The 9,726-nt window shown below is 42.3% G+C and overlaps 1 protein-coding gene across 2 annotated transcripts; it reads left to right on the top strand.

Annotated features, from left to right (window-relative positions):
- The first annotated feature begins 2,624 nt into the window (after positions 1–2,624).
- On the top strand, positions 2,625–7,793 carry LOC130382535 (cryptic protein-like). 2 transcript variants are annotated; one of them, XM_056590347.1, is made up of 7 exons: positions 2,625–2,771; positions 2,878–2,924; positions 3,065–3,114; positions 3,589–3,753; positions 4,658–4,772; positions 4,958–5,067; positions 6,379–7,793. In XM_056590347.1, exons 2-7 carry the CDS (start codon positions 2,902–2,904, stop codon positions 6,477–6,479), a joined length of 564 nt encoding a protein of 187 aa, XP_056446322.1. In that variant the 5' UTR covers positions 2,625–2,771; positions 2,878–2,901; the 3' UTR covers positions 6,480–7,793. The 2 variants fall into 2 exon arrangements, with proteins under 2 accessions (XP_056446322.1, XP_056446323.1); XM_056590348.1 differs by having other exon boundaries at positions 2,626–2,924; positions 6,379–7,792.
- The last annotated feature ends 1,933 nt before the right edge of the window (positions 7,794–9,726 follow it).

Here is a 9,726-nt window from a genome sequence, read left to right as displayed (position 1 = left end):
ACTTGTATCTTCAATACTATCTAAACGGAATTTTGATAGCATTTATACTTTTTTCAGAATCACAGTTTTAGTTTCAAACCGGCGTTGTTTTCAGTTGGTGATAATAATTGAGGTCACCATAGCAACGCCGGTAAACAACAAACCCCGCCGAATAGTCGAATCTCTGGACTGAAAAGGCAGATCTGATTCGACTCAGAAAATTCAGAGTCGGGGACCCTGAATGCAGGCGCGGTCTTTGCATAGAGGCGTTGCTAGGCAACGGCCTTGGGCCCCTCCAACTGTAGGGGCCACTCCTGACTGGGAGCTGCACACTTCCCATAGGCCTACAGCTGGTAATTGGGGCCCTTTGGACAGTAATTCACAGATAAATGTTGATTTTTTTCTTAATTGGTGATTTTTGTATGTTTAAATTGGAAAGAAGAACAACAGAATAAATTACAAAGAAATACCGATTACGTGCACTCTCTTTCGCGTTAAAATGGAATATTCCATCCATGCAGTTGTTGTGACTCGTGAGCAAAGACGTGAACTTAGCAACATTAGCAACATGAAGCGCCACTACCCAAGTGGCGCTACAAAAAGAAAAAAGAAGGAAGAGGCTAAACTAAAAACAGATGCTCTCCCAAAATTAACAAGCTTTTTTAGCGTGACAACACCACCGGACACAAATGTTTTGGTGGAGGGGGAGGGGGGGGAGGAGGTGCCGCCGGGCCCGGCTGTTGATGCAGCAGGAGGAGGAGAGGAGCTAAAAGCATCGTGCACTGATGACAAAGATGACAAAAATGCCGTGGAGGATGCAGTGAGTAGGCCTACTGCTGCCGTTTCTGATTCTGACCACCCAGAAGAAAGTGATGCTCTAAGTGATGACCCGGGTTTGTGGCCCACAGTAGTCAATGACAGGGAACGGTGCGAATTGGTTAAAAGAGGGCCCGTGCAGCAACAGTCAGAATCTCTAAAAAATGCTCAAACTCTGCCTCCTCTCTCTCATATTTTCACTTTAAGTGTTGTTGTGATTAATAATTATTCTTTATCATTAAGTTCAGTTACAAATGCTCTGTCACACTGCTTTACTTTTTTACATTTATTTATTTTTTGGCATTCAGATATATACATATATTTTATTTAAAGATATGTTTATTGATTGCACATATAAAAAATACAGTTAGCACTGAAAGCTTCAATTTCCTTTTAAAACTATTTTTGTTAAATAAATATTTTGCATTTTGACATACGATGGTGTGATATCTGAAAACGTATTTCTCGCATATGAATGTTGAGGGCCCCACTAGCTAAATTCGCCTTGAGCCCCCAAATTGCTAAGTCCGCCACTGCCTGAATGAATCTGTAAACTGGCAGTTTACACAGATTAAGATGTTCAAATGTATTTAAAAAAGGTTAAGCTAAAACATGCTTAGATAAAGTTGTTAAATTTTGTTGTTTAAAAACGCAAAAAGATGTAATGTTTCAGAAATATGTTTAAAAAATATGTTAAAAATTTGTTTCAAATGTTTCAAAAATATGTTCCAATTGTTTTAAAATTATGATCGGAGATGTTTGAAATGTGTAAAATAATTAAAATAGCTTTCAAAACACAGGTATTAGAACAAAAAATTGGGGGGGGGGGGGGCTCAGCTGAATTTTTTTCTCTGAGGGGGGGCTCACTCTCTCACACTTTGAAAACCCCTGCCCTAGATGAGCGAAATGTCCCAACCAAGCACCAGTCAACCCATCTACATCCCTGGAAGAATTTTTTGAAATGGTTGGATGCAAAAACAACTCAGTTCTTACTCTTTACATCTTAAATTCCTGTAGCTAAGCTTGGATACCTACATTTACATTACCAATAAAGGCTATTGATTTCATGCCTCTGAAGTTTGACTTTTTGCACCATTCCAATGCTTACAGGGAACTAGTCATCATATCTTCCGCTCCATGAAACACATGTTAATGCTCAGTAGTACACATATATGGTTCTTTAATGTTTTTGCATTGTACTAATATGCATTCATTTTCTATGGGCATAAATGTGTCTGAAACAGGTGCATCCCAATTTTTTCAAGATTAACATTATAGTCATTAGATGGCCTTTAGAAAAATGTTTTTTTGGGGGGGAAGTGGGGCAGTGTGCTATAGAGGTGTGCTGTGTGTGTGTCACTAATTCACGGATGGGATAAATACAGAGACCAAATTCCTTGTATGTGTGAGCATACTTGGCAAAAAAGCTGATTGTAATTCTATTGGCCCCTCTGGCACGGCCTAAGCTTTTGTCCTTAATGGCATTTTTTCCCCCTTGCATTACTTTTACTTCAATACTTTAAGTAGTTTTGAAACCAGTACTTTTATACTTTGACTTAAGTAAAAAGCTTGAGTTGATGCTTCAACTTCTACAGAAGTATCTTTAAACGCTAGTATCTATACTTCTACTTGAGTAATGAATGTGAATACTTTTGACACCTCTGCGTAGGCGTTACAAATTCGGCACCCGGTAAGAATTTGGTGTGACACAGCCGAGTCTACTTGCGGTTGTGTGAGTATTGGGGAGGGGCTGGACCCGAAACGGGGGTGGGGTGGGCCTAAAGGTGGAGCTGACTAGGCAAAGCTTCCCCCATTGGCTCTAAGGGGAGCAGCCTCTCGGATGAAGAGGTAAAGAAGGAGAGGGGAGAGTCGAAGGAGGGTACTTTATTGGAAGTCAGTTTAATGATTGCTTTTCAGTCCAATTGATCATCTGGGAGCAGGTAACCGGAGGAATATCACAAGGTCCAATCCGCTTGGTAAAGATTTTTTTCAATCGAATTAAAACAATTTCACCTTGAATCCTTTGCGTTCAACGAACTTGAAGGGATTTCTGAAGGGATTTCTTCGCATCTAACGTTCAAGGTGGTTTCAACGCCTTGACTTAAAATGAAGAAGACGCAGCTGATCAGGTATGTTTGGAAATGGAACGTCTCGGAGTATACTTTATAAATATACTTCATAAATACTGCCATCTATGCCCAAATGAGGAAGACTAGTCAATGAGCTACTTGAAACCACTGCACACTAAGACGTTGGTTTTCTTTTTCAGAATCCTGCTCTCGGCAATCACCCTCCAAGCGCTGGCCTTTGGATCACCAGGTTGGTAAAGCACTTCAAAACAAACGCATAGACGGAACGATCGAGAGTGGGTCCTTCGATGTGTGTTTTATTTATGTTAGGCTACTCTTGTAGTTTAATCACTTGGTAGCCTATCGGTAATGGTAGTGGTGTTTGTGTCTATTTTCTAAATTAATATTTTTAAAGCACTTATCTTCTCTGACATGGTTTGTCAATTTAGGTCATTAAAACTAATAAGAAAATCTCACAGACAGACTGATCTCTTTTTCATAATATTTTATTTTTCTTAAATATCACGATAAATGTGTCTTAAATAATAAGAAAATTTAGCTTGAAATGTGTGCTTTTGTATACAGGGCATTATATTGTCACACAAGCACATTGAATATTTACATGTAAAATAACTGACCTTTAACAAACGATAAACAGATGGAGTAAACAAGGGTACAGTTCAATATTAAAATAATACCATAATCGCTACTTTCGCCTTTTCAGATTGTGAAGAAGAAGAGTGCCAGAAAAGAGCCTCCTCCTCGTCGCCCCCCTCCTCAGCTAAGGACTTCCTGGGCCAGCTCACCCAGGTCAACTCCCTCCCGGGTGCCGTCGACCGCAAGCATCGCCACCCCAGCCCCCTTCTGCCCTTCATCGGCCTCACCGGAAGTAGGTCACACACACACAGGATATCTATATTCAGATCAGGGCTTCTTCTTATTCCAGATATAAGATGTACAGATGACAGCTTTGGCAGCCCAAATGGAGGTATAGAGTCCAATATGTACACATAGAATCTGAGCAGTGGGATAGATGTGTGAATCTTAGCGAGTGACCAGTGGGACAACACTGGGACAGCTCGCTCCGGGGATGTTGGGTTCAGGGGTTAAATGGGATTCCGTGCCTTAACAACCTCCTACCATTGTACGTCTTCTGGTGGTTATCTCTCTTTTTGGCGCTGACGGATGCGTCTAGAGGTTCTATGGTTGCAGTGAGGGGGTCGAGGAGGCTCCACAGAGTGAGGGGGTCGAGGAGGCTCCACAGAGTGTTGTGCTCTGCTCTCAGCCTGCCCTGCAGGTCGTTGGAGTCGCTGTGTCAGTTTTGGATGTTTGCACCGGATTTTCTCGGACAAACAGAATAGTGTGTGTTGTTTACGGCTGGCTGGCATTGGAGAAGAGGGCGTACGGCAAGAATGTTAGCTTGTATCTTTTGAAGGGAGAAAGGGAGGGTGGGGGAGGCGGACGGTGATGGAGAGGGGGCCTGGTTAATTTCACTAGTACCCAGATAACGCTACCACAGCCTGGTGCCAACATGGCTATCTCAAAACATGTTAGAAAACAGTCAAAACACTATAACAAGATGGGACCATTGCTATTAAGGCTGCCACGTCTTTCTCTCTCTCCCTCTCTCTCAACACTTAAATTGACAAACCAGTTCCACCAAACGGACAATAACAATAGTATGCCTTGTAAAATATAAGAATACATGAATACATCCCTGAAAAATCTATTTCCAGGGATATTCAAACAAAGTACACTTGCATTTTAAAGCATAAATCCTCTCATCTCGTCAGGTACAAAGCAGAGCCGCGCGTGCTGTAAGAACGGAGGGACGTGCATTCTTGGTAGTTTCTGTACGTGTCCACGGTACTTCACCGGCCGGAGCTGTGAATACGATGAGAGGATCAGGTTTGTTCCCATGCCTTTTTTAAAGCTCTCATCTTTATGTATTTAATTCTGAACTAGTTTGGCATGTAAATGTATTCATGAACAACCATCGTGCTGAATTAGTATGGTTATTATAGGCCATCTATGACCCGCCTCCCCTTTCAACTGAGATTCATCCTGAGCCTGTGGTTGGTCTCTGTCTCCAGGAGCTGCGGAGTGATTCCTCATGGGGAGTGGGTTCAGAAGGGCTGCTCCTACTGCCGCTGCGGCTACGGCACCCTGCACTGCTTCCCCCACGTCTTCCACAGGGACTGCGGTAAGCTACGCCCATACACAGCCCAGGGCACTAGGTACAGGGCTTGATTTGAGAGGCCCTAACCCTGACTTGCTCCTTAGTGAGATGTATCTGACGTCTATTTAGGTAAAAGCCTCACCTAAATACTGAGGGTATCATCTTGAAAGTAGAGGGGGCCGGTTCCCAGACACACTGTGATCGTGAAACTAAGCCCAAAATCCTCCTTCCAGGGACAAATACACATAATCTCCTGTGTCATGTTTAACAGGTCTCGGTGGTCCACTGGGTCTTGGGCGGGGGAGGGGGGAGCTAGCATATGAAAGGAGTGACGAGGAGATCTGCAGGTCCTTAGCCTTGAGAGGTCGGGGTGGGGGGCCCATCCTTTGTTTTGTGTGAGCCAGACATTTGGCCTCAAGGGTTGCTATGAAGACATGTGTGGGCTCGTGTTTCAAGTTCACGTTTATCCCGTGTGTTGTCCTGTGAACATGAAAAGCTGACCAGGCTTCCTCAACAGGGCAGACAAACAGTCCATACAAAATAATAACAGAAAATCAGCTCAACATTGCCAAAATGTTTTGCTAGCATTGCTTTTTCTTTTCTAAAGAAAAAAAATCACGTAAACCAACAAACAGAATTATTGGTTTACAATGAACTGCAGGTTGATGGCACGACACTGGCCAGATCCTTATCTTACAGATAATGGAACAGATATTGTCCCACACAGGAATGTACGTGGTGTTGGTGGTGGTGGGGGGGATCCTAGATAAAGTTAGAAAAAGCCCTGTGTGTGTGTGTGTGTGTGTGTGTGTGTGTGTGTGTGTGTGTGTGTGTGTGTGTGTGTGTGTGTGTGTGTGTGTGTGTGTGTGTGTGTGTGTGTGTGTGTGTGTGTGTGTGTGTGTGTGTGTGTGTGTGTGTGTGTGTGTGTGTGTGTGCCATGGCTATTATCACTATTCAATAGTCTCTTGAAATCAGGATGTTTCTGCCAACAGAGGAGAGGCAGGAAGGCCCTTGTGCTGGAGCTTCATGGACTTGCTAACGGGGCCTTCTCCTCCTTTCCCCCCTCTCTCTGAATCCTTCTGCATATTCATACAGCCCTTAGACCGGCTTTAGACATGCTAACTCACAGCTCAAGTCCCGCTGCCTCCACTCTGTTATTCACATCCCCCATTCCTCCATTTCCTTCTGTTTATGTGTGTCTCTACCTTTCTTTATCTTTCTGTCTGTCTTTTTCTCTGTCTTCAAATTTTTTTCTCCTTTTGGAATTTTGTCTTCCTGCAAGCACTCCATATTATCCGGTTAACATGTTTTTCGCTTCTGTTTTCTTTCTTGCAGAGGACTCAGAGGAGGTGCAGTGGTTTCCTTCTTCTGGATTCGGGACGGTTCGGATCCACTACCTCCTGTACCAGACCGCAGTGCTGCTCTTACTGTTGTGAGGGACCATACAACATGGCGACTGTATGGCCCTGTATACTCCCCACAAGTCTTACCAGCGTGGGAAGTTTGCTTCTTTGAATAATGTTTTCCTTTCCTTAAAAAAAAAATACTTTTGTTTAATACCACATTTGTGGCTTCCATTGTTATCGACATACAAATTTTAAGCTTAAGTATTATACCAGTGGTCATGTGGCTTGTATAATGATTGATTGAATAATTGTTTTTGCACTGAAATTATTTTAGTATTAATACCAAATACTATATGAGCTTTACTTTCTTCAATCACAGCAGTTCATGTTTTACTGTTTGGTTGTTTATTTAAATAGACATCTTCGAGACAAGGTACCAAAACAGCCTGCGAGTCTCTCGCAGACTGTTGAGGTGCATAAGTGTCTCTTTTTGTTACCCTTTTAAACGTTTCACTGGTTGGGTGTGAAACAGCGGTGCTGTAAACATCTCTAAACAAAGGCGTGCCATGACGTCCCACAACCCTCACCAAATGTATATGTTGAGTATAGTCCTGTGAAAGGTGGGCTGAATGTGGACCATGAACTCTGTTCTTTCCAGTATAAGGTGTGTGTGTTTTTTTTTGTCTGAAAGACAGGAAATGTGAACAAAACTGTATATAAGATATTTTTTTATGAAAATATTTTCTTTTAATGTTGCTTTGTTCTAGTTATTTTTTAAACTTCCTTTTGGATTCCCTGGACGATGAAACGGTTTTTCGTTTGGAGGAGAAAATCCTTGGATACAAAAAACACAAATGTTTGAAAAGAATAGTTAATAAACTCATACTTATTTATCCGGAACTCAAATATAGTAACTACTAACTTAAGTATCCTCATTATACAACTTAAACTAACTTATCTAACTTTCCTTATCTGCCTCTCCCTTTCTGTATTCTCCTTTCCCTCCGTCCCCAACCCCCTGGTTAGTTACTGTAACTCTCCAAAGCAAACACTACCCTGTCCTATCACCTGGCATTTCACTGTTGTGTGTGTGTGTGTGTGTATCTAAGCTCTGGACAAACAGGAGGTTTGTCCGTCAACACGGCACATTGATCACTGTTCAGTGTTCCATTCACTGGAACATAGAGATAGAGGACAGCCTCACATCCACTCTGATGGACAGGCTACAGCCTCACAGACAGACTGATAGACTGACATAAAGACTTAATTATACAGAAGCCTTGAAAAACCGGCAGGAATTACATTTCAGAGACATTGAATGGACAATCGTTAAAAGAAATGTGAAATATAACTATGAAAGGTGAAGAAAAACGTAATAAAAATAAGCATTTTGAGCCCTGAAAAATGAACTCTGACCAATCACAGCCTTGCATGGTCAGAACCCTGGGAACAGCACACAGGCAGCCCAGCCATTGAGCTGCCAGAAGCTACTGATTAGAGAGCTAGTGTATCTGATGTAAGGTATCAGTTTGATCCAACCATGAGCTGGGAGGTTGGAGCAGGCCCGGTGTGACCCAACTGCTGGGGGGAAAGGAGAGGGGGAGGGAGTTTAGATAAGAACAGATACTCTCACTTCTGTAAAGGATCTCTGGTCACTGCCTTGTTCTGCTAAGCAAGATTTGAATCAGGACGTCTTGTAATCTATCAAATTAGTCTATGGTTCTGCAATTTCCTTCTCCCTCTGCTTGAGGTAATCTGGCTATTGGTGGGGGAAGAGCTATAGTGTCAGCCTTAATCTTATTGGTCACGTTGTTGGGACCAAAAGGTCACATAAAACACTTTAAGATCGACGGGTAAAATAATCACTCCAGGAGAGAGGCTCATATAAAATACCTACCGACTATGTACTTGCCAACACATAGTTGGCTTTGAATGTTAATGTGAAGCAAATGTTCAAGATGCTTTTGGCTAAAATGGTTACTAAGATGGTGTTTGTGTGTGTGTGTGTGTGTGTGTGTGTGTGTGTGTGTGTGTGTGTGTGTGTGTGTGTGTGTGTGTGTGTGTGTGTGTGTGTGTGTGTGTGTGTGTGTGTGTGGTTTGGTTGAACATGGGGCCTAAATAGTTTGGAAACAAAGTGAATTGTTGAAAATGTTTCTAGTCTTACAAAACTAATCTACAGCAAGTAGAAACCAGTAACCAAGATTATGTATATTATCCAAATGCAGAGAAAAATCTGTGGCCTTAAATGAAACACATGTGCAAACACACACACACACGCACACACATATGACTCAAACACACACACATATCTTTTCTCTCTCACACACATAAGCATGCATGGGCCCACACGCACACACCCAAGCAAACACGCACACACACACACACACACACACACACACACACACACACACACACACACACACACACACACACACGCACACACATTTAATGACTTACACGTTTAAATGCTTTTATTTTGATCCAAAATTACAAAGAAGGGGTACAAGAGATGTAAATATTTTGGGAAGAAAGAATGATAATGTAACAGGTTCATCACGCTTACATGCCTTTATAAGACCTACATGATAAGTTACGATATTACACCGAACACTTAACAATAAACAAAACATCTTTGTCTCCAGATTTGCATACTACCTATGGTGGCTGAAAGAGGGGAACATTTTGCCAATCTTCTTATGCAACCACCCCAACCGCAGTCCACACACACACACACACACACACACACACACACACACACACACACACACACACACACACACACACACACACACACACACACACACACACGTCTACATAACAAGTCCCTTGGTGGCTTAACCACCCCAGCTGTTACCTAGCGACAGCAGACTGATTTGGGGAGGACGTTTCGGAGGGCTTTTGCTCCATGTAATATGGTTAAATTAGGGGAGATTAGTGGGGTCCCGGGTATCACCTGACCCCCAGCAGAGAGCTCCTCACCTAACGGAATTCCAGACCCTGATTTAATGACACAGATCTCAACGTTATTAAACAGTCAAAAGTTTGAGTGAATGTTGGGACATGTCACGTATATTGGTATTCTATTATACAAATAATGAATGGACAATGTATTCAACATGGATAATGTTTCCTGTTTGTCATATATCACCACAAATGTTTCTGCAGTATTTGTGAATTATGAATGAACTACTAAACAAAGTAGAAGATAGTCAGACAGACTGACAGACAGCTAGACAGACAGACCAACTGATCATCACTCAACTATGTCTGGAATCTTTTCGTCATGGCAACAAGGCACACACAGGATATGCTGCGGATTAAACAAAATGAAATAAAA

The sequence above is a fragment of the Gadus chalcogrammus genome, chromosome 5 (genome assembly GCF_026213295.1).
Source record: "Gadus chalcogrammus isolate NIFS_2021 chromosome 5, NIFS_Gcha_1.0, whole genome shotgun sequence".
In the NCBI taxonomy this organism is placed as follows: domain Eukaryota; kingdom Metazoa; phylum Chordata; class Actinopteri; order Gadiformes; family Gadidae; genus Gadus; species Gadus chalcogrammus.
Note: the sequence above shows the minus strand (reverse complement) of the source record. Positions and strands in the feature narration are given on the sequence as shown.

What these genes read in the sequence shown, in the direction of transcription:
- LOC130382535 (XM_056590347.1), top strand. Translation starts at nt 2,902, where the DNA reads ATGAAGAAGACGCAGCTGATCAG. An exon ending in AAGAAGACGCAGCTGATCAG is followed by an intron (nt 2,925 to 3,064) that starts GTATGTTTGGAA and finishes TTTCTTTTTCAG; the next exon opens with AATCCTGCTCTCGGCAATCA. An exon ending in GAATACGATGAGAGGATCAG is followed by an intron (nt 4,773 to 4,957) that starts GTTTGTTCCCAT and finishes CTCTGTCTCCAG; the next exon opens with GAGCTGCGGAGTGATTCCTC.